The sequence below is a fragment of the Ascidiella aspersa genome, chromosome 5 (genome assembly GCF_963924565.1).
Source record: "Ascidiella aspersa chromosome 5, kaAscAspe10.2, whole genome shotgun sequence".
NCBI lineage: Eukaryota > Metazoa > Chordata > Ascidiacea > Phlebobranchia > Ascidiidae > Ascidiella > Ascidiella aspersa.
This window is the reverse complement of record NC_139451.1, coordinates 24,218,416-24,246,234: the sequence shown is the minus strand read 5'-3', so window position 1 is coordinate 24,246,234 and position 27,819 is coordinate 24,218,416. Positions and strand designations below refer to the sequence as shown.

Here is a 27,819-nt window from a genome sequence, read left to right as displayed (position 1 = left end):
TTAAAATATTTTTTAAGGGTATCCACAAAGTGCGTTCCCGGTGGCAATGAAACTGAGGTAAAAAAATCTGAAAGGATAAAAAGCTCTGATTTAACAGATAAATTTTTAAATAAATTTGGCACTGCAGTGATTCGAATTAGACGGAATAGTATTTAATTAATTTTTAGTTTAATCGATTAACTGGCAGTTTCTGGAGATGAAGGTACACCTGATTATTACAGTTGCTGTTGGGATGATAGTTTCTTGTGACGGTAAGAGAGTTTGAGTTCATTGTTCAATTTTATCGTAAAATAATTAGTTGTACTTCAAGTAATTTGAACTTTGCTGATAAGAATAGGAGTAAGTAATGTTGGTTCACCTTTCAACTAAAATTGAGTTGTCTTATACTAAAGTAAGTCACTACAACCCTTTACGGTTTACGTCCAATACTGGTAGGACATAAACTGAAATACAAACACAGCCTGCTTGTGAGTGTTCTGTAAACTCAACAACGTTCACCTAAAGTTCAACATGTCCGGACATTTTCGTTGGTGTTGTTAATCACACACACAGTAGTCCACAGTAACAACTAAATACTACATTGAACGATTACCTTGCTTTTTACTTTATAAAGGCATATTTTAAAACTACTTGTTTTCTTTTTGGTTTGTTAGTGAAATTGTTTAGGAACACCGAGGTCCAATATCGTATTTTTATTTATTCTGTCATGAAGTGTAAGCAAATTGAATATATTTAAGGACGGACGTTATTTGTTTTCGCGGAATAAGCATCAGCATCCTTGCTGTAAACATGGAAAGTTAAATTATTTTTTGTGTCAGTGCGCCGTACACCTAAGGCGTACTTTGTAAAGTGCCGTGTCGGAAAGCGCGCTACAGACATGGCGTCATTAATCATGGTCGCAACAAAACTATAGCAGCAGTTAGCGGAGTGCGATCACACAGCAAAATTGCAAACCCTGATCACTGAAAAAAGCACGATGGTTTGCATTAACCTTCGTAAAGTCCGCCAATTTATTTGTTCGGCTGTGTCTACAAATATCCGCATAGGTAAAATAATATTAAAAGAAAAAACGATTTGGTTACGAAATTAATCTTTTTTTAGATTGTCTTATTCAAAATGTGAGAAAGGTATACGTTATTGACGGTTATAAATATTTTGTAAAACAGTGGTTTTCAAAGTATGGGTCGCGACCCAAACGTGACGGGGTCAAAAAATGGGTCGCTCTATCTACAGTAGCTGCTAAGACTGGTGTAAGCTTTTAGTAACCAAACAAGCCACGCTGATATTATAAAGGAAAAAAGTTCAGTTTCACCAATCACACTGAAATAAATCAATGATTTGTTTGTAATCAATCATTGTTTCATAGAACTGTGTACCACGTCTGGTTGTCTGTGTCTTTTCTATTTCATGCATGTCAGAAAAAGTACATTTTTGATGTTTGAGGCTTGGGTCGTGAGATGCTCATGAAACTCAGATTTCGGTCGCGCTCAAAAAAGTTTGAGAACCACTGTTGTAAAACATTATTTTTTACGAAAAATATACCCCTGGATTCGGATTGAATTTCATTTGATGGCATTTAACAAAAATCGTATTGAACTGTGTTCGCATAGGTTGCAGCAATCTGGGGGAAACCAATCTGACGGCCAGCGAGAACCCGCAGTACCTGACGTCCCCCAACTACCCCATGGTGTACGACAACAATCTGAATTGCCAATGGGCGATCCGCTGTATTAACGGCACCGGACACTTGCACCTAAAGTTCACGTTCTTTCGCACCCGAACTATGGCCGATTATCTATTGGTAAGTCGAACCGTTAAAGTTCACGTGTGATACGGTTACTGTACAGAAGTGCTATAATGACCTAAGTCAGGGATGGCGAACCGCTGACCCGCGGATCACGAAGTGACCCACCACAGATTTTTTTACGAACCACTTGTCTCTCTAGAAATACCGAAATGTTATCAATCATTTTCAGGAAATGATAAATGTAAAAAACAATTCTTCGTTAAATAGCACTATATACTGTTTAAATCAGTGCTTCCCATTCTGTAGGTCGTGCAAAAGTGTGTTAGGGGTGACGAGTATAGGCCTATATTAACTACACTTCAACAAGTGCGTGTAGAAAGCAGACAATTAAAAGCATTTTGTTTATCGCTGTTAAACAGTGGTCGGAAAACTGTGGCCGCGGCCCAAATGTGGGCCGCGAGTTAGGCCTAGGCTAATTTTAAATAGCTCAGTGTTATCATGTAGTTGTGGGCCGCATGATAGCCATACATTCATTGCACTTTATTTTAAAAATTGGTGTGGCATTTCATTTTTAAATTGGGTCATCTTGGAAAGGCCCCACGTGCTAAAGAGCCTGTCAAACTATATTTTTTTATCAACTTTAACTGTATATAAACGCAAAATTTTTAAGGATTAGGTCGTATTTGTGACCCGCGCGATAAAAAGGTTCGCCATCCTAAGTCAATGACAAGTGCATTTAAGTAACCTGACCTAAGTCAAAGACAAGTGCATTTAAGTAACTGCTTTCTCATGACTTGACAAGTCTTTTGATCACAATGACTATTTTCCAAATCGCTAAACTGTTGCGTATGACTATTGGGCTTCAAGCATGAAAACAAATGTTTATGAGTAACAAACAATTAATTTGTAAAAAGTTCCCTTATCGAAATAGCATACTATTTTGAAAGGGCCAATTTTGTATTGAAATAGACAAGGGTGAACATTTTTTACTTAACAATAAGATAAAAAGGATTTACGCAACCATCATTAGCTGACATATAAATGACCAGGGTAAATAAAATGGCTACCAGAGGTTGCATCTATTATCTGAAAAATTATTTGATATTTTCTCTAGTTTGTACTCAACCACAGACCATGGGTAAACTAACTTCACAGCTTAATGTAAAGTTGACTATTCAAGGCCGTTTTAATGCCGCAAACCAGAAGCCCTTCCTGGAATGTTTTTGCCAGACTTTCGATCAAACCTTGAAGGTGTTTTCTTTGTATGTTTTCACCTTGTGACAGGTCTATGACGGTGTAATCGGCGAGGAGCATCTTCTTGGTAAATTGTACGGAACAGAAACAAATAGGATTTTTAATCCTAATTCAACCAGCGTGTTTCTGAGGTTCCGCACCAACAGCGCTTTGGTGTCGCAGGGCTTCAGATTGCGGTACTTGTGTGTCGGTAGGTCTACAGCAGTGGTTTTCAACCTTTTTTTCACTGCGTACCACCTAGAGCTTCTATGATCTTGTTGCGTACCAACAAAATGTCGAAAAACTCAACTTTACTCAAAATGTATACAGGATTATTGACAGGGGTGGATTAGCTAATTAGTTAGCCCTGAAATTTCAAAACGAATGCGGCCCACCTCAAAAAAGTTTCACTTTTTTAACTTGCAAGATAATGGTAGTCAAGTGTTGTGATTCTTTGTTGTCTAGCAAAGATGTCATCAAAGAAATATGCATAGATGTTCCGGAAAGATAATAGTTCCTATCGTTAAAGAAGCATAAAAAATTTAACTATACAATCATTACGATGAATGTATAGTTTACAATAAAAAAAATGCTTAACCTTTTAGTAAAACTGTAATTTTACTTAAAAACATACTGCGTACAGCGTACCACCCAAAATGACTTCGCGTACCACTAGTGGTACGCGTACCACAGGTTGAGAACCACTGGTCTACAGGAAGAAACGCAATACAAAAATCGAGTATCACAGTACCTTCATTGTAAAAAATGCTTTCAATTTATCTTGACCTTAAGAAACTACAATAGCGGCTATAATAAAGACTTTTAGTCCAATTGGCAATAAAATGGCTTAATCAGTTTTACAATCGTTGGTTGATCACGCATACACCTGCGGAGTTTCAGGCCGGTATCGCCACAATCATTTGGCATCGGGTATCGGCCTTGATTCGATATCTTTGGACATTCCTGGTGGAAGGAATTTTGTTTTGAAACTAACTATACTTAAACAACATTTTTTTTTGTTTTTATTAAAAAAAATTGGTAACACTGTTGAAGGAAAATACTTTCAAAATGTAGCTAAGTTTTCACACAGCCATGTGTTTTATGTTTAAATCTAAATGAAAACAATCTTTGTAACAAAATGTTATTCAACTCCACTTTTGAAAGTGATTTGCTTGAATGACTTAAATGTTAAATCTGTTATTTTCATAAAACAATTGAGTCACACAACTTTTAATATTGGCTCAATTGTCGATTAATTCATTACTACACTTCAAAATGCTCACTGTTTAGATTCGCTTGTCGACCACTGCCAGGGCATGCCATGCCTTAACGGTGCAACCTGTCAAAGCGATCTTCACAACTACACCTGTATTTGTTATCAACGCTTCTCGGGACAAAATTGTTCTCAAGGTAAATCGAGAAACACACTAACTTTTGTGAAACAATTATTTGAAATAATCAATTTGTCGATACAGAAATGCAACACAGCCTGACTTTTCAAATAGGGCGACTTATATGATAATAGCAGGGCTGCAGAACCACTGCCGGACTCGCGAATCGGCCAGACGTTTTGCTCGGGAGTCGAGTATAAGACTACTTGAGTCCGAGTCCAACAAAGCTTGCGCTTGTGTTTGCGCTATAGCAAGCTCGAAACCTATAAGACCGCGCATTGTGAATCGTAAAGGTAAAATAACATAGGGTGGACTATCTTTAATCCACAGTATCACGTGGATTCCCCAACGGTTGGATTGTTTTTCACCCACTTGACCAGGCGGTAATTCTATTTGGAATCGAATTTGACTTGACTTTTTTGGCCGAAAGCGGAATAGCCTTGTTTCAATTGACTCCACATCCCAACTTTGTAGTCTATAAACGTCTAGTGCTGCTCGTTCCACCGAAATGCTGTTGAATCGTTCACCGGTCTTTTCTACTATACTTTTATCGTGTTTTTTAGAAGTTCCTCTTAAATTGTATTGTTTGATATGTTTGTTTTTTAAACTCGAACAAGATTTGTCCCACAGTTGAAGAAATATATAATGATAAAATCCTACATATATGACTATTATGAAGTCTATCAATTAAATTTAAAAGTAACATCAATTAATAGGAGAAAGTAGGGAAACTAATATAAACTTAAAACTTGATGTTTAAAATTAATCTATACGTCAAACCTGGTCCCCTAATTCAGTGCAATCGAACATACTGGCTGGTAATATGTTGACTAACAGCTCTTTTCGAACTCAATGCAGAGGCACTTAAAAGTGTGTGGGAAAATTTGTCTAAATCGCTAGCATTGTTATACCAGCGTATGGAAGGAGGCAGCAACCATTAAAGTTTGAGTACCACTATAGTTTAATGTATTAATATAGCAGAATAACCAACATACATATTTTTTTCTCGGAATATATTACATTTTTCCCTTCCCAAACCACATTTTTATGCTTTTCGGCAGGTTGTGGGAGAACACCGGTAGTGTTGAACGCTACAAGAGGGTATCAGTACCTTACCTCCCAAAACTACCCTAATAAGTACCCGAACCGGGTATCCTGCAATTGGATTATCACCTGCAGCTTTGGACGCATTTACATCAACGTCATGCACTTGGCCACAGAGTTACGTTTCGACCAATTAAAGGTATGCATAAGATTTTAAGGAAGTCAGGTCGCATTCTGTACAGTCAACAATGTGTTAAATTCATTCATTATAACGCACACTGATTCACTTTTGTTATATCTCTATAGTTACTCAGGTTGAAAAACACTAAACCCTGAAAGAACAGTCCTGCTTATATAGTATAGACATTATGATGGTCTCCCTAAATAAGTAGATTATAAGATTTAGTTAGCAGAGAGTATGGCTATTAATCAAAAAGACTCATCTGGTAATGGTAATTTGTCAATCGCTGTAACGTTGGTAGAAGTTGTTTTTGATTAATAATATTACACTGTTAACAACTGTTACTATAGCGTATGATTAAAATCTAGGAGATGTGTACAATGTGGATAGGCATACCAATTACCAGCCCTACAAATTTTAATTACATCTGTATTATAAGAGGGGCGACGAGAAAATAATGTAATCAAAGAATAAGACCTAAGTAAGTAATCGGGATACTGGCGCCACGACACTTGCTTACGTACTTGTTTTGAGCAAACGTTGATTGGACTGTACGGCAATCAGTACAAGGCAAAAACACATGCACACCAAGTGCTCGCATTAAATTACTGCTTGTCTCGAACTATAAGAGATTGCAAACCGTCCTTAAAATGCGCCCGAATCTCTGTATCCATCCGACGAATGCCTACGCAATGTAACGCAATACAAACGATCCGCCATTTGAACACCACCGGTCTACAGTTTTCTAATAGTCGTTACTCCACCAAAAATAATAAGAAGGTGCGAGTAATGATGTAGCTTTTTTCATGGCTTTTGTGTTATTTACAAATAAATTAACCTCCAACCTTCTTTAACAAGCCGAAAGTAACATCTACCTTTAAAATATTTCGTCAACGACGTCACTTTTGGGTGTATAAATAAGGACGAGTAATTATGCCGTGCTCGCTACCCACCGAGTCGGGTATCTCGAGAAGTTTCTAACCGATAAAATTTGTGTATGTTTGATGTAGATCTACGATGGTGTTGCGCCGTCGTATCTTACCAACGTCGCCTCTCTATCGGGCTACAAGAACGATAGCATTTATGGTTTTAACTCCAGAAACGTGTACTTGCGGTTTACATCGGACAGTTCAGGAGCGCGGAGCGGATTCCGCTTGAAATTCCATTGCGCAGGTCGGTGAAACAAATATAATCCAAAAAATGCCAGTATTGCCAGTCTCTACGACTGTTTTGTAGCATAACTGCATTAAAGCGTATTGTCTCAGTTTGAAGAGTCATAAACCACACACGCTGAATGGTGATAATGACGTTTTTTATGTTTTTTTAAAGTCTTTTATAAATATGTAAAGCGTTTTTATTTATATTTCTTAAAAAAAAATAAAAAACCAAGTGTTAATAACTGAACAGAAATCAAATAAAAATTTTTGCCTTTATTAAATATTGCGTCATAAGTTCGTATTTGCGTTCGTCTCAAGGTCAATTCCCAATGGACATCAAAATAAATAACGGCAAAAACAAGATATGCCCCGAAAATAAATTTTCGGCCCATATAATAACAGGACATCTTAACTAGTCAGGCAAATTGATATAAGGAGGGTTGTTCAATGTAGGGCAGGGATTCTTAAACTTTTTTCACCGCGGACCCCTAAAATTTTGTTTTGCTTCGCGTGGACCACGGTAAGCAAGAATTTTTCAAAAATGACATCATAAATTGATGTCACAATACAAATAGACTTTAGAAATCAGTTTTCGGTCCAGAAAATGTGAAAAAAATAGTGCAAATACATTCAGTGTAAAAACGTTTTATTAAATTCTTTATTTATAAAAAATGTTTACTTCCCTAAAATGCACATTAATATTTCACTTTGGCCTTCACGGGCCCCCTAAAACTAGTTCACGGATCCCCAAGGGGCCCATGGACCCCAGTTTAAGAACCACTGATGTAGGGTGTAGGCCTTACGACAATTGGGGGATTTTCAGAAATATCAATTTGCAAAGCTGTCTTTTTGCGGTAGTGTTGCTTTTGTTGTGTGTACGACACGTTATTCGCCCGTGCAAGTATTTGCGTCTCTTTATTTTTTTCACACAAAACGTTATGTAATATATGTTTATTATTTACGTTCTTGATGATGATTATCCCTCTATTCAAAAGACAGGGCTTTATTACGTTTTTTCCTGGAAGGCCGTATCGATTTTTGCGATAATCTTGCGATTAGTTCATACTTTTGTTAATTTAATCTTTGCGTATATTTGGTTATTTAATCTATGCGTCTTAATTCAGCTCCAAACATTATGTACGGTACAGCAAGTCTACAAACGAAAAAGCTAAAATGACTCTAATTTTGCAGCTAAGTAGGAATGGTGAACTAAAAAGGACAAACGTCAATATAGCTTTCCTCGAGTTACATTTAATTAAATAGAATTTTGTGCAAATGTTTTGCTATGCCACGTTAAAAGACGAAAAAAAAAACACAATTTACTTTTCAAGCAAACATAATGCCTCATATCAAGTCAACTGATGTTTTATTTAAACTTAAAAATAAACTTTAAAGCATTTTATTGCAGACAACACAACGGACCCTTGTCAACAAGGCGTGTGCCTTAACGGTGCCAGTTGTTACAACAGAATTACAAACTACACCTGTATCTGCAAAACAGGCATTACGGGAAATAACTGTGAAATAACTGGTAGGCAATACAATAGACCAGTTTACTGGTTAAGTTACAGCAATAGGCTTTTCATTGTTTCTTTTTCCAATCGGTTTGCCCAATTATTTTAGATTTATGAACTTTATTTCCCTTACTACAGCAAAAGCAACATGGTTTATGAAACAAAATGCTTTTTTTTGCAATACTATTACGTATTTTTAAGACATGTCAGATATTTAAAACGTAGAGTGTAAACAAATTATAATATTATCATATTTTCAGTTTTTTTAATTTAAATTGACGATGGTAAAATTCAAACTTGTTTTAGGATGTAACGGTGATATTTACGCGAACTGGACAATGGGCACCATTAACTCCACAAACTACCCAAGGAACTACGACAGGTCAATGAACTGCTCATGGAAGCTTGTTTGTCCCGGAGAACAAATTGAAATAAGGGTGGTACGCCTTGATACGGAATCATGCTGCGACTATTTGACGGTGAGTTGTCCCAGGCCTGCCAAGAAGACAGCTTACTGAAACGGTTTTCGATAGTTGAGGAATAATCGCATTCCTATATAGGGTTTCAGGCACAACATGATTTAAATTTTGCACTTTCGCTCTGGCCAATGCGAGCGCAATCCGTCCCGACGGGGTACTTATTAACATTCATTTGCCCACTGGCGATTTATGTAAGTAAAAATTTGTTGTCGGTATTCAACGAATCGGCTAAAATTTTGGGCAGGGTTTCTTAACCGTGGCCCTCGGCCCCCCAGGGGGGCCACGGAGCTGTCATTGGGGGGCCACAAGCATAAGTATGTCGCAATGTCGTAGTATCGCAAAACCGGTGTCACTATGTTTAATATTTGTTGTTAAACTCAAACTTGTAGGGTTAAACCTTTTTTGATATTGTAACGCATTTTTTCCTACACGTTAGTATACTTGCAATTCTTTATCTGCTCGCCTAATTGCCAAACATTGTTACGTCACATGCAACCAACACTTTTTTTCTAGCTTACTCAGTTTTTCTTTGCAACGTTGAACCATCGTTTTAACTAGTTTGTATACCGCAAGTTCGAATGATAGCAAAACTAGTACAAGCAAGTTTAATAGGTTTTCGCAAAATGTCGGAGAGATTTTGTTGTTCCATTGATTAAATTTTGTGGTAAAATTAATTGTGTTAAGTCAGGGGTAGGCAACTAACGGCCCGCGGGCCAAATCCGGCCCGCCAACGCAAATCTTGACCAATATTACAATGTATCGAATGTAACATGCAGCTTAGACCCAGGCCCCCTTTCAACTGCAAAATAGCATACCTTACTGTAGTATCTCTGATTAACAGTCGGTGCGGCTGTTATTATAAAATGCGTCGTACACAAGGCTACACAGCTTATTTCCATCCATTCGCCCTACTGGCGATTTCTCTAAGTAAAGACTGATTTTCGGTATCAGCCCAACTAAACTTTTAGGTCTTTTGAACTAAACTTTTAGGTCTTTGAAAAATCTTAAAACTGGCTTACAAAAACTATAAATATTTAATACAAACTTGTCAGCCAGAAACTGCAACACCGCATAATTTAGATACAAAAATTCATACGCTAGACAACGCAAGTCAGCGATGTGGACAAATATATCCCATTGGCTTTAAACAGAATGTATCTGGGATGGTAAGAATACCCCACGGCCTTATGATTATACTCCCAAGTACTAAAGGCCAATAATTGCAAAAATCGATAACATTAAGCGTCTCTGCAACTATACAACAACAAACGAGACCAACACGTGGTAAAAGGGATTCCGCCCGGTAAAACAGCGTTCGAAAACCAGAGGGATCGCCCGGTCGTTGTCCGCAAAAGTATTTAGTGGTTCGTATGTTTATACCAGGGTTGGCCACACCGTGCTGCGCTCGCTATTTCTGTGTCCCTATAGATAGGCCTGTCTTTGTGTTTTACATTTCAAGAAAACGGTCTAGCAACTTGACTGAATAAAGGGGACGTGTATAAGATTAGAATATCTTTGAGGATAAAAATATTGTTAAGCTACACAAAACAATCCCCTTTAAATTTATAACTACATCTTTATAATTTTTTCAGTAACGAAACAAAGGTTGTTATGTTCGTGTGATTAAAGTGCAAAGTTATTCTGCTATGTACGTAATAAACAAGTGCTCCTATCAGGAAGCTATTTGGGGTCATGTTATGTTCCGACTTTGTTGCGATAGCTTTAGCAATTACATAAGGTTAAGCAAACTCTTTGCGCTTATGTCAATCGCACAAACCAAATAATAACAATGTCAATATAAATGAACCAGAATGTTTGTTTTATTTTGCGTCGCAAGAGGATAATCTTTATGTGTATGGATAAATCCTTATATGTAAGTTGAACTACTCTTCTTCTTTATTTAAAATTTGCTAGCATTTTAATGGCAACAGAAGTTATTTCTTCCAAAGAGTAAAACAGTAAGCAACTCTTGCAACACGATAAGATCGTGAAAGCTGCAGCTGTGTCAAAATTGTGTCAACTATTCTTATTGCTTAGATTGACAGCGGAAATGGCAATGCCAGGAGGCTAAGAGGAACTGTTAGAAACCTTGTACTGCACTACAACCGCTCCTCTTTGAGGTTCAACTTTATATCTGACTCGTTTCTCTCCAGACGCGGCTTTAATCTGGAGTACCTCTGTCTAGGTAATTCCCCAAATGGCATAAAGCAAAACATTCCTAAAATATCCCACGGAAGCAAATCCTAACATAGTATTGACGAGAAGAATGAGAGTAGTTTATTTCTTTAGATCGACAATTTATTTTATTAGCGCTAAGAGATGCATTGGAGAAGTAAAAAAAAATTAGGTACATCTAGATCAGCGGTTCTCAACCAGTGGGCCATAAGAACATTTGAGGTGGGCCACAGACCAATTTAAAAACGCTAGATTTAGTTTTATTTGTGTCACTAATTTTAATTTTACAGGAGTAATGGCTTGGGGGAGGAAATAAAAAAGGAGTGTAAATTTATTGTTCAGCCGCTCGTATCTCACAAATACACGGTTGAAAAATAATCTGTTTTGAAATATGTTCTGCTGTGTTTTGTTCTAAACCTATTTTACAGTTTTTTCTTTTGTAACATTTTATTGGGCCACAGATTTTTTTTGTAACTTGAATGGGCCACGAGAGAAAAAAGGTTAAGAACCAGATAATCTTAGCAGAAAGGTTGGTAGGGCGGATATCCTTACTAAATTAATGTAGGATATAATTTGTTCAAAATGAAAGTTATATTGTTATTTGCTACACTGAATCTGGAAGCCGTTTTTTTTTTATTGCACTGCGTTTAATTCCTTCTCTTTGTATACGTTAAGGGTATAGCAATTAAAGAAAAACTAAAGTATCCGATTTGACGTCAGTTCGGTTGACAAAACATTCTATTTAAAAAAAGCGAATTTAAGCATGTCAAAGGTTTGTGAAAATCCTTAATTATATTTGACATGATAAATACTTTTAAGTATTCTAAAAAAGTTTGGTAAAAATAGGATGCTTTTACACAGAAATCGTGACAGAAGTTTAATTCCACAACTGTTTTTCAGAATCTCAGTCGATATGTGACAATAATCCATGTCAAAACGGAGCAAGCTGCAGCGGAAACAGATTGGATTACATTTGTACATGTGCTAGAGGTTTTACCGGCAAGAATTGCTCAATCAGTAAGGCGAACGCAGATTAAGAAATACCTGCCGTATACGTAATGAAAGTAGCGACAGTTTGAAAATCAGTTTCCTGCAACATGTTAAACTTGAAGGGGGCTGTGTATAGTGCTTTGATCTTCATTTTAGTTCTATTCGTTCATTTTTAACTCCTAAATGGACTGTGATATTTTTTCTAGGAGTATTGCTACAGTCTTTAACGTTATTCTTGTTTTCGATTTGAACTTCTTAAACAGAGTAATCCTTTCATGAATGCAAGTCAAAGTATAAAAACGCTATATTCTAATCAAAACGATAAACCTAAGTAAAGGACCAACAAAAAACAGTATAAAGCGCCTTTTGTCGTTAGATGATTATTTTGTTATTTTATATTAGATATTAACGACTGCTCTGGATACCGGTGCAGAAACGGTGGGACTTGTATCGATCTGGTCAACGACTACAAGTGTTCCTGCCGGCCTGGGTTCAGCGGTCGACGCTGTAGCATCAGTAAGTTACATTCTATCGATGTCCCAAGTGGGCATTGCTATTATATAAGTTAGGTTTTTCCAGTGGTCGCACGCAGAATCCTTATGTGTGTAAAGACGTTACAATGGGGCGTTGTGTACTTTCTTTATTTAGGTGACGTTAAGAGAAACTTTCTAAAACACGACAAAGCTACCCTAACTTGGTAACAAACACCTTTGGCAAAGATATTGATAAAGCGTGCCGTTTAAGCCTAATTCCGTAGCAAACCATTGAATCAAAAATACGCTCATTTAAAACATACCACGCTCAAAGCGAAGAGCCACATAGTACATGCAAGTCGCAAGTCAATGGGCGACTTTCTGCATGCGGCTCGCGAACCAATGTTGTCTAAAGGACTTTGTATGAGATTATTACAATTTATATTGTCTCCATTTCTCAGTAACGTTGTTGGTTTCGACAATTTCGCTTTTTGAACGCGTAACATTGTTGAATGCAGCTCATTCATTTTCAAGGTTTCGGCTGTTTTAAGGAACATCGAACCGTTATTTGATATAACGAACAACTGTTCAAATTAAAGTCTTTAATTTTTGTTTAGTGATGTGAAATAATAGTAATAATTATTATCGAAACTGATAAACCTTAGTGGTCTAAAACGCGGTTGTTATTGGTGGTTACAGGCTATATTTACAACGAACTTTCATTTGGAAGGTGCAAAAAAATTATTAGAATGCAATTCATTTAATTTGCGTTCTAAAATATACTTTACTTCATAAAATTGCTTGTATTCAACCATTTGGTTGTAATTAATATCAAACTGCGAAATTGTTTGAAAAAAAATAACTGCAACTGTGGCATATATTCGTTGGTGGTAAAAATTCTCAGCATATTGATTCCCCCAGACACACTAATATAGGAGACTATGGATGAAATAACCGGCGTTGCCCAGGTGTTGTTGGGTTTTACCTGTATCAACACTGTGTAACCTTAAAATACTTTCTTTAACAACGATGCACGATAAGGGAGTGTTTATAACGGGTTGCAAGAACTATCCAACCAGTGTTGCGGCAGTAAAGCGTAGGTTTTGCCGGGCAGTCTTAGTAAAAGCCTGACCCCGCGTCAAGGGGCTGCCCTTCGTTCAGGTTTTCTTTTATGTTAATTTCCCACCTTCATAGACCAAATCGGACAAAATGGTTTGAATCAATGTAGTAGCAATAATTATAGTTTTTGCTGATGTCCCAAAAAAATACACAACAGTAAGAACAGATACCATCTTTAAACGGAGTTTTTGGGATCAATAAAAAAATTATGCTAACAAAAACGTTTAATAAACAGTATAATTGCCAAACTTGCTCTTCTTTACTTAACACTTGTCGATAGACAATGTTTTTAGTAATCTTAGACGAAGCGAAGGCTACGGCTTTCGACACGTGAACAACTGAACAACCTACGTAAAGGTAAAAAGAAGGATTCTTCTAGATAAATGCCTCCCACTGATCTGGGATTTATTGATGGACATGACGAAACTAAGGCGTATTGGAAACTGTAGTCTTCTGAACTATAAATTTATATCTGTTGGAATTAGTGAAACTCTGGGTATCACGGCTTCTTCACCTTTATCGCAATCGGTGATAATTGTGGCGATAATAACATGTGTCATTACTAGGTTTTTAGCGACCAATCTAGTACCGTTGTTTAACCGCGGCTGATCTAAGTTTCGCAGTAACATAATAGGGGAGCCAACTTTTAGTTCTAGCTTGTGTGGTGGTAGTCCGGAAGGTTGCAAAGCGTTCAAAAATTCTATCGGAAAGTGAACGATTAATTTTTGATGTCTTCCGGTATAATTGACTTGTAAGTTGTGGTGCTTCCTGAAAGTTGCTGCAAAAGTTGCAATCAGTTAATATTGTTGATTGTTGTCGCTTAACCATTGGCGTGACAAATAATTATTCTAAACCGGGAAATACCTTTAATAGCAGTTCATCTGCAGTGCCTAGCATTGTGCTTATTGAGTCTGGATTTATTGCGCCATTGCTATGCGAAGAAATTGGTCCATTTCGATTTTTTTACTGGCCTGAAAGTTGATCGCCAAACAGGTGAACCTTCATATTTGTAGGAAGTTTGAAGATATCGACATTGGTCTACAAACATGATGATTTCAGACAGGCGCGCATGTCGTCAGCTTTAGTTCCATTTGAAGTTATAACTGCAGATAAAGCATCGCCAAATGTAGGGTTATAGTTAAGGAAGGTCGTACTCTTGGAGCTTTGTCTGTTTAAATCCTTAAGCTTGGTTTTTATATCTATAAGCGCTGGGTTATATATTTTCTCTAGAGTAACCCAAGTTCTAAATCTAACTGAAGTAGTTGGGCGCGATGCTTAAAATCTTCCGCAAAGTCTTCACGGAACTTCTCACAAAGCTGAAGTGGGCTTGCAGGTTACAGAAGTTTCAGATAATGTGTCAAAATACTGGGCGTCATTCTGTAATAAATCACGCAGGTAAATCATGTCTGTGGACGTAATTTTGGCCTGTAAGGAATTCCGGCTTAATTTAATGCCATTTGGGATTGCATGTAAAAACTATCTCGCAACTAGCAAAATAGCAGTAAGTACCAAAAACAACTGTATTTAGTTGTACTGTACTTAAACAGTTGTACTGTACTTAAACAAAAGTGATTATTTCGCATCGTTTAAAGTACCTGCATGACGATACAAAGCCCGTAGTTTAGCCACTGCTAAATAAACTGATGAACAAATCGAACTGTCTTTAGTTTTACAGAAAACTGTCTTTCGTTTTACAGAACCTTACTTTGAAACCTAATATAATTTGATAAAAAATTTTCTTCTTTATAAAGAATGTAGCACGAGTAATAAACTGTTTTGAAAATGTACAGAGAATCGCACAGCGCGGTTAATATCTGTAATCTTGAATTTCAGCAAAACTGCAGCCATTAAGCCTACCAAAGAAAACTGTAGTCAGTTTTTAAGTACTGATCCAAACATTGATTCTTTTTGCAGTGTTTAATGTTTAATCTGTACGACAATATTAGGGTGGGGTTGGTTGCTTTTTTAATTCGTATTTTACAATTTGTGGGGTAAAAAAACGTGTTAAGGATCATGATCAGGTCGTTATTATAGAATGGGATTTAGCGTGGGGTGACAAAGTAGATAGCGATAGGTTGATCAAAGTAGGTTTTTATGTTTGTGTTTAGACGATTATAAATTTGTTTTACGTGGGTTGTGGGAGTTTTGACGTGTTGCCATTCATAAAAAAGATGGACATTCGACTTGTATCTGGAATGACACACGAAACATTTTGGGTCAAAGCCAGGGTTGTTTGGTAAATTTTTTCATTTCACTGGGAGGATGTTACGTGCTACTTTAAAATGGAGTAAGTTCCAATTTGGGGAGTTGTCATTATATGGGTGGATGACTGTATCGGTGTTGGGTGGTGAGAAGTAGTTATAGTGGGCGTATTTTGGCGCATCATTATTCGGTATCATTTTTGGAGTATTTCTAAAATTCTTTTTGTGTTGTCGGGCTGGGAAGGGGGTGTAGGGTAGGGTGTTTCTACTTTCTGAGTCTTGGAATATACATATTAAAGAATTGTATGCCGATATTCTATTATGTTATTTGTAGTTGTACATTAGGCTATATGTGTTCAAGATTTTTGACGAATACCTTATGTGAAAATTTGAAAATTTATAGTTTTAGTATATCCACACCCCTTCCAAGAAAATAATCAGTTGTCGCTTATTGAACTATAGCTTGATATTAACAGAGAAGTATAGCTATAGTGAAACAAATGTGCCTACAAAGCTTAGTATAAAAACAGTTGTACCTATTGTGTACAGTAAACAAAGCTTATTGGTGTTTAATTTAATGTTTAGTGAGCTTAATACCATAGGCAATCATTGAAATCTTACCCGAATGATTTTAGTTTGATTAAGCCAGTGGTCGGCAAAGTTTTTTTGTCGCGGCCTAAAGTACTATTTTCAGAGCTATTGAAGGCCCACGAGGCAAAACCACTGCAAAACAGTGGCGGATTTAGGATATTTGATTTTAAGGTGAACTATTACACGGTGCTTCGATGCACAAAACACTGTCATGCCATAATGTAAAACATACCATAACAAAAACAGTAACGGTTTTTCGTTTACATATAGTTAAAGTTGACAAAAAATATAGTTCGACAGGCTATCAGGACCACATTTGTTGCGTGCGCCTTTCCAAGCAAAGCCAATTTTAAAATTCTATGCCACACTAACTTTTGAACTAAAGTGCAATGAATGTACGGCTATCACGCGGCCCACAACTACATGAGAACACTAAGCTATTCAAAAAGTACCTCGCGGCCCACTAAAAATGGCTCTGCGGCCCACATTTGGGCCGCGGCCCACAGTTTGCCGACCACTGGATTAAGCCAATCAACGGCTGAATCTATTAAAGGCTAACCACACGTGGTGTTATACCCAATAAATGACTAGAATCGCGTATAGGTAACACCTTAATTAGTGTCCTGTTATGTAAAGCGGCATACATTACATACCCGGTAAAGCAACATATTTGAGGGTTTATAATAACACGTTTATTTTCCTCGATATTTGCTTATTCCTACGTTTTTTAAGAAGACCATACTAGTTTTCCCAACAAAATATATATTGTCTGCCTTGCTAAAGCTCGTATAAAACGTATTTAGTGTACAGTGCGACGTTTAACAATAAATTGCTTAATCCACAGTGCTGTAACGTGCAAACGCTTTTTATTGATATCCTTGTGTTAGGATGCGCTGCCAACCTTCTTATTAACGCGAACTGGACAGTGGGCACCATCAACTCCACAAACTACCCAGGGAGATACGACAGGTCAATGAACTGCTCATGGAACCTTGTTTGTCCTGGAGAGCAAATTGACGTATGGGTGGTTAGCCTTGATACGAATTCTTGCTGCGACTATTTGACGGTGAGTTGTCCCAGGACTGCAAGACGACAGCTTATTGAAAGGGTTTTCGGTATGTTTGCAATAACCGCATTCTTATATAGGGCCGTAAAAATTGATTGTTAGTATCAAACCAATCGGACTAAACTTTTAGGTCTTCGAAAAATAGTATCTTAAACAACATATGCTAAAGTCCAATAATTGCAAAAATCGCTAACATTAAGCGTTTGTGCAACTGTACAATAACAAATGAAACCAACACTTAGTAAAAAGCCTTATTCATTAACAGCCCGGTAAACCAGCGGTCGGCAACCACCGGGGGCGGTCCGCTGCTTGTCCGCGCGAAGGTTGTTAGTGGTTTGTATATGCTTATACCAGGGATGGCCAAACACCGACACTTGCGTTCAGGTTGTACTTTTCGTACTAACGTCCGGTGTAGATTCGCATGGGTTTCACTTTTTGCCTATTTTGACTATTGCCACGCAAAAAGCTTTAGGGTTTGCGCAATACTCTTTATGGTGTAATAGCCGTTTTGGGAAATGTTGTCAGTATAAGCACGCCTTGCACCTCATAACAGTTCGCGACATCTAAGGGGTGATGGTTCGCCTAGTCCGCAGTACAAGCAAGTTTGCCGACCCCTGTGGTAAGCAATCGAGGACAACAAGGCTCTCGCTATAATTCCGTGTTCCGAAATTGTCCTGTCTCTATATTTCACACTTTTAGAAAAGGATTTTAACTTAATTGAAATAAGGCGACGTGTATAAGATGAGAATAATATTTAAGATAAAAAAAGTGTTGTTAAGCTACACAACATACGTCCCTTTAAACTTATAACTATACATCTTTGTAATCTTTTTAAGTAACGGCAGGATAAATCCTCATTGTTAGAATATCATTCCATCAGTGCTAAATCTATCAACTTTAGGGTAAAGCAAATGGGACATTCTGCTTAAAAGTGTCTTTCATTTTTTGGCTTAATTGAACTGCTTTTCTTTATTATTTAACAGTTCCAACACTAGAGACTGTGGGAGAAAATTGTGTCATAACTATTCTTATTGCTTAGATTGACAGCGGAAATGGAAATGTCACGAAGCTAAAAGGTTTTGTTAGAAACCTTGTGCTGCACTACAACCGCTCCTCTTTGAGGTTCAACTTTATATCTGGCACGTATCGTCCCAGAACCGGCTTTAACCTCGAGTATCTCTGTCTAGGTAGGCTAATTCCCCAAATGGCCTAAACTAAAGCAAAGCACTACAAAAATATCCCACGGAAGCAAATTGTAGCGTATTTTTGCAGACAAATCCTAAAATAGTATTGAAGACTGAGAATAATTTATTTGTTTAGAATGGTAATTTTTTTATAAGCACAACGTGATGCATCGGACAAGCAAAAAAATTAGTTGCGTCCAAATCTTAACAGAAAAGTTGAGAGGACAGACTTGGACAACTATAGGTAATTCTAGTTTTCTAATTCAATGAATTCAATAAAACACGGCTAACTCTAACTCTAATCTAATTTGTAAATTGATTGTGTGCTCTAATTCTAGTTGAAGTCGAATTCGGATTTTACCCAAAAATTCTACTTTGTCCAACGGCATATTTAGTGATCAATATAGAAAGAAGGAATTTAAATTAAAAGAATTGGTTAACAACTTCCTTGGATTGGATGAATTTACAGTCTAAAAGCCAAAACTTATAAAGAATTCAGCAAATGTAGTTCTAGTCTAATTTGAGAAAACTCAAAATGATCTAATTTAAATTCTCATCTAATTTTAAAAAGCTAAAACAAATCTAGTTGTCCAAGTCCGTAATAGGGCGGGATTCCTTATTAAACTGATGTAGGATATAATTTGTTTAATAATAAAGTTGCAAATTTGCTACACTGATTCTTGTACGTTTACAGTATAGCAATTAATGAAAACTAGTATCGGATTTGGCGTCCGTTCGTTTTAACTAAAAATTTGGTATGACGAAGCATTCTTTTTAAAAAAGTTAATTTAAGCCATTCATGTCAAAAGTTTGTGTAAATCCTTAATTATACTTGGCATGATACCGACTTTTAAACGTTCTAATAAAGTTTACAGGCCGCTTTTGTACTAAAACGGGATGCTTTTACACAGGAATCATGGCAGAAGTTTAATTCCACAACTGTTTTTCAGATTCTCAGTCGTTATGTGACAATAATCCATGTCAAAACGGAGCAAACTGCAGCGGGAATAGATTGGATTACATTTGTGCCTGTCCTCGGGGTTTTACCGGCAAGAATTGCTCAATCAGTAAGGCGAAAGCAGAATAAAAAAAATACATACCGTACATAACGACAGTGGCGACAGTTTGAATATCAGTTTGTTGCACCATGCTACGGTCTTTAACGTTATTTCTCGTTAATACTAAAACCAGAATAATCCTTTTTAAATACAAGTCGAAGTAACACTTTTTTATTGTGATCGCGCGTTGCGAAACTTTGCATAACAAAAGAGTTTTTTTACCAACCTAAACAAAACGATTAGCCAAAGTAAATGACCAAGTTATTTCCTGCCAAAAGGAATCTACAAAACTGTGCAGTTGAACGCATGGTTCGGACCTTCAAAGGCCAGACGGAAACAACAAAAATGTTATTTTAGATATTGACGACTGCTCTGGATACTGGTGCAGAAACGGTGGGACTTGTATCGACCTGGTCGACGACTATAAGTGTTCCTGCCGGCCTGGATTCGGCGGTCGACGCTGTACCGGCAGTAAGTTACATCCTATCGATGTTCCATGTGGTTATTATGATATATGAATAAGGGTTTCCCAAAGTGGGCGGCGCAGAACCCTTATGTGCGTAAAGACGTTACAAGGGGGCGTTGTGAGTCTTTTCTTTATTTAGGTAACGTAAAAGAAACTTTATCTTTTTTCTGAAACGCGACGAAGCTACCTTTATTTGGTAACAAACGCCTGTGACAAATAAAACAATAAATTGTGCCGTTTAAGCTTTCGGTAGCCAACCATTGAATAAAAAAGAGGCTCATGTAAAACTTCTCGGCTCAAATCATAGAGCCACATATTACATGTAAGTCGTAAACCAATGGTCGACGACTTTTACGTAAAATCTGCATGCGGCTTGCGAACCAACGTTGTCTAAATCTAAAAGAATATAAGCTTATTACAATTTAACCGTATAAGCTTATTACAATTAAATTGTACCCATTTTTTTCACTTGACTGATACAACATGGATTTTCGAACGCGTAACATTGTTAACTGCAGTTCATTAATATCTCAGGTTTCGGTTTACGAAACTGCCCATTATTTAATTGCGACAAAAATCAACAATGAATGCCTTTTTATAAAAGCTCATCCTGCGGAAATTTAACCTAAGCCCAAACAATTTTTTTTTGCCTCCTAGCCTGCTACGGCCTTCAGTACCTTAACGCAACCTTCAACGAGCAGCGTCTGACATCACTCAATTATCCGGACAACTACAGGAACCTACGCAACTGCACTTGGCAAGTGATGTGCCCGGCAAATATGAAGGTCTCCATTCGCGTGGCAAGACTTAGGACGGAACCGTGCTGCGACTTTCTCTACGTAAGGCATTTGCATTAGGCGTCAAAACTGCCGTTTCGTGTGAGCTAAGATTTTAATTGGTCCGTAGTAATCCGGTCTAAATCTGCCATTCTTTGCTAGCTGTATGTGAGACTTGTCTAATCGTGCATCTCAGTTTTAGTTTGTTTATAATCAGTCAATACGAGATAAGCACTCATTGGGATACACCAGGTTAAAAAATAGAATAGTTTTCTTACCGGTGCGGTATGAATTTTCTTACCTCAACGCTTGAAGATTTTCAGAAATAACGTCACAAAGTTATGTCAACGGGACGCCTAAGCAAGTAAACTTATGAAACCTGAGGTGATTGTTTGATGTCGTGCATAAAAGTGTATCTAAAGTATTAGTCTAAATATAATCACTTTGGGGTGCCCTGCAAAAAGAAATCTGTTTTGCTGGTACGGCGTATCTGCAAAAAATGTTTTACCGGAAGACCGATTATAAACCAGCGGGGACTGGGCCGTGGGGTTATAGGTATATATACATATATATATATATATATAACGTTTTTAATTGTCGAAAAAAATTGCCGCCAAAGCTTCCCTTTCTATTTCGATCGGTTTTACTAATGTTTGTAAACTTTTCTAGTTGTTAATTTGACAGCATTGAACCCGATTTTACCGAATAAGTCAGAAAAAATAAGTGTTGTTGCTGATGAATTTGTTCCTATAGGTTTTTTTTTAGAATTACAAAAGAGAAATTTTAAAACAAACAATCAAAGTTGGCTATTTTGACATTTATAACAAGAAAACCATATCAAAATGTTTTTAGTGCAGGTAATTTAAAATAAATTACAGGAACAAAGATTGATATCATCGAAGTTATCCCATTCAAAACATGCATTCACGGTTAGGGATGGCGAACCACTGACCCACTTCGTGACCCACCTCACATTTGTTATAACCCTTGTCTCTTTACCGAAATGTTATCAATCATTTTCAGAAAGTATAAATGTAAAACGAAAAATTAAAATCATTTTTTAGGAACACTAAACACGGATCTGTTCATAATCTCCAATAGAAAAAGAGTAGCCCAAATAACTGATAAAAAATTCATACTTTTATTTTGCAAACGTTTCGGCAAGTGCTTATTCCATCATCAGTGCGTAAAATCATTTTGTTTATCGTTGCAAAACAAAACGGGTGGCGATCCTTTAAGAAAATACAAGGAGCTCGCATGCCTCAGTGAACCATGCTAAAAAGCCTTCTGCTGAACTCCTAAAATCCCATAGAAATTACTGATGCTTATTAGGGACCATTTAGGTTCTTACTATTCGTGGGGTTCCTAATTTGGAAATCCTTCAAAAAAACCCTCTTATTAACCCAGGCAATAACACTTAAAACGACGCAGCAGCAAAGTTTAGCCAAAAATTAGTATAGTTAAACATATCACCCACTTGTGCATTTTGCAAAGATTAAGGCAGTGCTTGTGACCAGCGCGATGAAAAGGTTTGCCATCCCTGCACTTGGTTGTGTTAACGAGCGAATAAATGCAATTTTAACAACCGCAATTAACACAACAACATTGTAATTGCTTAAAACTCTTCATACATAACTGACAGATATATCAAGACAGATTGACACGATTATCAAGGATCGCAAGTCTTAGCGGCTATAAATATGTGGAACGATTCGTGACCAACGGCTCCGTTGCCTATATTCATTTCGAAACCGACAGTTCCTCTAATAGAGATGGATTTGACCTCACCTATAAATGTAAGTTGCTTGGCAATAAATAAGTTAAACCCCTGGGACAAATTTTTAAAAGACTCTTTGTATGTGGTTTGTGTTTTTGGTCGTATTGTTAAAAATCGGCAATACAAAATTCAAAAGAAGCTGAAATACAAAATTTAGCATTGTGGACCTTGAATTTTGGTATACGCTCTTAGCATTCGTTTACGACTAACGTAATTATTTTACAGTTTTAAAATGTATGTTTTTTCGGGGTGATTTCTGCCTTTATCCAGCAGCGTATGAAATAAATTTTTAAGGAAAAAAATTTTTTTTTTGCTGTTTCAGGTGAGAACACGATGTGTGAGTTTAATCCGTGTCTCTATGGCAGCCAATGCATATCCAGCGGTAGCAATTACACCTGCAATTGCACTAAAGGATACGAAGGAAGAAATTGCTCCAAAGGTGCGTTTATTTAAAAAAAACGTCACATGTAGTACAGATTTTGTACCTTTTTCTTTTATGGTACCGGTATGCCCTTAGACCGGTGGTATCCATTTTGTACATTTTGTCCAAGCTTTTGGCAACGCCTTTTTAATAAATGACACTGTAGATTATCAGAAATATCATCGACACACAAAGTAACGTTTACAGCTTGGTTTATACAAATTTTATAGTACAAAAATACAATCGTAACTAAACATTATCCATGCCCTTGGCATTACAAGAGTATGGGCCGATTTAATTAAAATTCCCGCTGATTGACCTTAAGAATAAAAATAACCTTTACCATTACTTTAGGCGTTTCCTATTAGTTTTATATTTTTGTGTTTCAGTTGTCGAAAAATGTCTCGCAAAGCCATGCAGTAGGGGAGCCTGTGTTGATCGACCGAACGACTATTACTGCGAGTGCCCTGCTGGTTATGTCGGCAAGAACTGTTCACTAGGTAAGCCGGCCAGCGGGGTTTTTACGATTAAAGAACAACGAAGTATTTTGAAGCGTTGCAAAAACCATGTTGTGAGACAAATTTATAGCCAGCAAATTTGGGATATTTAAGGAGCTTTTTCGCACATTTTTAAGGCGTCAAAGTTGTAAAGCTTTTTACATTTTTTATATTTGCATATTTCTTGATATATTGGGTTTTTTAGTCTAATTTAGATGAGATCATAACATACATGTAGCCTTTGGGGGGGAAATAGAAGTTCGCGAGAGAAGCGAGAACAAAAATTGCATTTACTTAGTGACAGTTTGCAAAATAGGGCTTAGCGTGAAATGGCCTGGTGCCCTTTGTCCTGGTGATGCGGAGTCAGTAAAAATAACCCAAGTCCGACTCATGAGTCCCGGGTCCGACTCCGGTTAAATGTGCGATTTCTTCGAGTCCCGAGCCCGGTCGTCTTTACAGCCTGTTATCCGCCAATTTACGTAACTAAAATAACGTGGATATTCAGCAATCCACTTATAGGGGTGTCCTATATTTCATTAACTCGTAATTTTACATGGTTGAAAAATATTCCACCATATGCAATACGGGGCCTTTACAATTTCCAATTGGCGGCCAAATTAATTTAAAATTTGGGTCTGCGTATGCGCATGTCGGACTCGTGACTCGGATAGTTTTACGTGGTCTTACTCGAGTCCCGAGTTCCGAGTCAGACTCTGACTCCACAGCCCTGCTGGTGATGACGTAGTAGTTTACCTTTTCGAAGAGAACAATGCATATTCACCGTTACTATACGTGCAGAAAATACATGTTTGCATAATCCGATGAAACAAATAAGGGAATTAAATAAATTTCAAATGAAGTTTTTCACTCCCCAGTTTAAGTGTCCTAATTGCGAAGAAACATTGTTGAAATAAACCAAGGCAAATAAGCACAAGGCTTAAAAAGAAGCACGTTTTTTTAATCATAAGCACATTGGTGTTTTGTAAAGCCACTGTATATAGCTTACCTACAGTTAAGTATACAAATATTTGAAATAATAAGTGAATGGTAACCCTGACTAGACGCGAAATGTTTTACCTAGCCTGTTGCTTTGTCTAAATTCTGAGCACTCATGTGCACTGTCTGTGTTATTTAGATGTGGACGAATGTGCTCTTGGCTACTGCAAAAACGGTGCGTTTTGTAGCGACTTGATCAATAACTACCAATGCTTCTGTGCATCAGGTTTTAAAGGACGAAATTGTGAAACAGGTAATTTAGGGGGGGGGGTATTTTCGTTGTTCTACTTACGCTTTTTTGTCCTCCTGTTGATCATCGTTTTCGCCTTGCCTTACTAGCATTGCGATTTGCTGATGAACGACAGAAAAGATTCGAAGGCCTTCGATTTTACCCAATTTGCATCATAAATTTGTAAAACCTGGTGCAAAACAATTAGTCCGAGATAAAGAGAATTTAGGTATTTGGATAATTGATGTTAGGTTGCGAAACGTAAAGAAATTCCTCTTAAAGTTATAACTTCAAACACCTATTAAATACCGATTTGATGTGTAGATTCTAGTCACGTTTTCCAACAAAATATTTCGATTGTAACGGAGATTACGTTTTAGGAATCATGTCAAAGTTGGGGGACTTTCTTGTTGTTGTACTTGTGTTTTGGCTTTGCCTTACTCAGATTGAAAAACAATGATAAAGCCATGTGAAAATAATTGGATAAAACATTCTGAATGTTTCGGTAACTTTCGGGTATTGCATTTCTAGGAATCATGTAAAGCAAGGGCAATGATAGAATTGAACGTTTATTTCAAGGCAAACACTAGTCATAAAAAACGCATTCTACAGCACTGTCATCATGTTGTCTTTTAAAGTGCATGGTGTATCTTTTGTGAGGTTACCGACTGTTAATTCGCTAGAAAGTCGATTAAAAGGGAAAGAACTATAGCGGCGTTAGCCTATTGTTATTATCTTTCTCAATTCCAAAGTATATTTACCAAAAAATGTTTACGCATTTTTGTCAAACATCCTGCATGGCATATAACCTTTTTTTTCAAGTAAACAATTTGTTTTTTCAAGTAAACAGTTTATTATAATTGTTTTTACACTAAACCTGTGCACAGAAATCAATAAATGCAGAAACAACCCGTGCTACAATAACGCAAACTGCACCAGTCTGGTAGATGCCTTCAATTGTACTTGTGCGCCTGGTTATACGTCGAACCTTTGTGAAGTCGGTAAGAAAACCAAAATCAGTTGATGGATAAAGGATTTTTATGCAGTAGATATAAAGCCTAAGTTTAATAATTTCAGTTTTTGCCCTGTTATAGTTCGATTTTGCTTTTCTAATTATGCGCATCTCAATCGATCGAACAAAAAGCCTTATCGCTACTAATATATATAATAACACTCTATCACTTCGCAAAAGAAATCTTTTAATTCTTGGACATATACGTTTCTGATCAGGAAATTTAGAAAACAGAACAAAACCTTAAAATAAGAGCTGTCCGACAAGAAGGCCTGGGGTTCTAACTGTGTGTAACAATATTGACGTAACGCGTTCGTAAACGAATTTATGCAACAATTGTAACGTAACCCCTAAAGAATTGGTACATGCAAGCAAATTATAAAATGTACCGCTCTAATATGTTGCAATCATACTCGTCATTACCATAGTTTGTTGAAAAAATTCAGCATGCAAGAAAACGTATAGCCTATGCGTAACGCAACATGTAAGAAAAATTGTAGCCTGTACAGCCGTTATGCAGTAAAATTATGACCCTAAAATAAACAAAAAAAAAGTTGTTTTAAGAACGCGTATGCAGTGTAAGAACCGCAATATGCGCAAAAAACTGTCATGGAATCCTCATGGGTATGTGATATATCTCTGCTGAAGTATAGTCCTCACCACGGTACTTTTTACAGTTGATTATTGAAATCAATCCGCCTATGGAAAAAAAGAATTATAATATCGTAATAATACCGAGGGCTTAAGTTCAATCCTCACCGCAGGCTAGACATTATCCTGTAAATAGTTTCCCATTTTCGAAAAGTCTTTACCGAAATAGGTGGGGCGAATCAGGTTTAAGTTTGCGCAAGTCAAGGCTATAGATAAAGAATTGAAGAATCGTTAATTAATTTTTATTTTTTTTTTATTTTATTAGAAATAAACGAGTGTGATTCGAACCCATGCAAGAACGAAGGCGTGTGCCAAGACATGATTGACGACTACAAGTGCGTTTGCCCTCCTGGCCGCAAAGGAAAAGATTGTGGAAGCGGCGGAATTGCCCTACGTTCGCCAGGCGTGATGCTTGTGCTTATTTGCACACTGTTTATCATGCTCGTTCAGCGAAGCCATTGATATCGACATCTTAATGACTGCAGTGTAGATAGATTATTATATACGGCAAATGAGAGAAACAATATGCCATTTTCAATATCAACCGTAAGAATATAACAAAACATCATAGTAATAATTATAATTTAAGATTATAAAATTAGCAGTAAGAAGTATTTGTATTGTTTAGATCAGGGGTGCCCAACCGGGGGTACTCGTACCACCTGGGGTACGAGATTGAACATCAGGGGTTACGAAGATTCTTGGGCCACAAGGAAGTTTTTTAAACAGATTTCACAGTACAGTTTTATTTGGGGATTGTAAATTAAATTATATTATGCCATTATAGTCTTTGCTTTGAAAAAAAAATGCTACAAATCTGTTGTTAGTTAGTAAAAAATCTCATTGTCTCATAAGAATGCGTTTTGTGAACGGCGCCGTCCGACTTTAACAGATTGAGGACTGAATATAAATTTACTTGTTGCCAGCAATAAACAACAAAGCTTAATTGTTGCAAGAAAATGCACAGATAAAGGAGGGCATTCAATGTACTAGAGTGCAAAAAGAAGTAGTTTTGGGGCACAGAAATCGGCTGTGCCACCGGAGGTATTAATCGAACAATTTACGAAACAGATAGACACGAAAAACCTCTCTAATACGATATGCTGATTTTCCTTGAGTCAATAATCAGTTAATAATAGTTAGTTTTTTTGCATTTTGCTCATTTAAAATTTGTCAATAAAAATGGTGCCTTTAAAATAGCACTGACCGACTACGACCCATTTAGGAATCGCTTTCAAGATAAATCAATTGGTTATGTCCTTAAATCAGCCCGAGTGAGCTGGTTCTGTGTACTTTTTTTTTTTGAATTAATAAAATTCACCTTTGATTTATTTTGTATGAATATTATGGAGCAAATTACTTTCGGTTTGTCGCTTCGTGTTTTTTTGTTA

At 36.9% G+C, this 27,819-nt stretch overlaps 1 protein-coding gene across 3 annotated transcripts; it reads left to right on the top strand.

Moving 5' to 3' along the window:
• LOC146145530 (tolloid-like protein 2) lies at positions 1-27,819 on the top strand. 3 transcript variants are annotated; one of them, XM_083389789.1, is made up of 22 exons: positions 1-251; positions 1,611-1,801; positions 3,032-3,191; positions 4,271-4,390; positions 5,433-5,614; positions 6,607-6,769; positions 8,162-8,284; positions 8,574-8,746; positions 10,784-10,931; positions 11,822-11,938; positions 12,314-12,427; positions 17,183-17,361; positions 18,401-18,548; positions 19,496-19,612; positions 19,961-20,074; positions 20,727-20,908; positions 22,488-22,641; positions 22,945-23,061; positions 23,433-23,543; positions 24,676-24,789; positions 25,653-25,766; positions 26,694-27,819. In XM_083389789.1, the coding sequence occupies exons 1-22, from the start codon at positions 197-199 to the stop codon at positions 26,888-26,890; spliced, it is 3,093 nt and encodes a 1,030-aa protein (XP_083245915.1). In that variant the 5' UTR covers positions 1-196; the 3' UTR covers positions 26,891-27,819. The 3 variants fall into 3 exon arrangements, with proteins under 3 accessions (XP_083245915.1, XP_083245916.1, XP_083245917.1); XM_083389790.1 differs by lacking the exon at positions 23,433-23,543; XM_083389791.1 differs by lacking the exons at positions 1-251; positions 3,032-3,191 and having other exon boundaries at positions 1,716-1,801.

Bases quoted from the DNA above. Each gene is read 5' to 3' on its own strand.
- LOC146145530 (XM_083389789.1), top strand. From the start codon at position 197: ATGAAGGTACACCTGATTATTACAGTTGCTGTTGGGATGATAGTTTCT. The intron at 23,062-23,432 runs GTGCGTTTATTT...TTTGTGTTTCAG, and splicing joins AGGAAGAAATTGCTCCAAAG to TTGTCGAAAAATGTCTCGCA. The intron at 25,767-26,693 runs GTAAGAAAACCA...TTATTTTATTAG, and splicing joins GTCGAACCTTTGTGAAGTCG to AAATAAACGAGTGTGATTCG.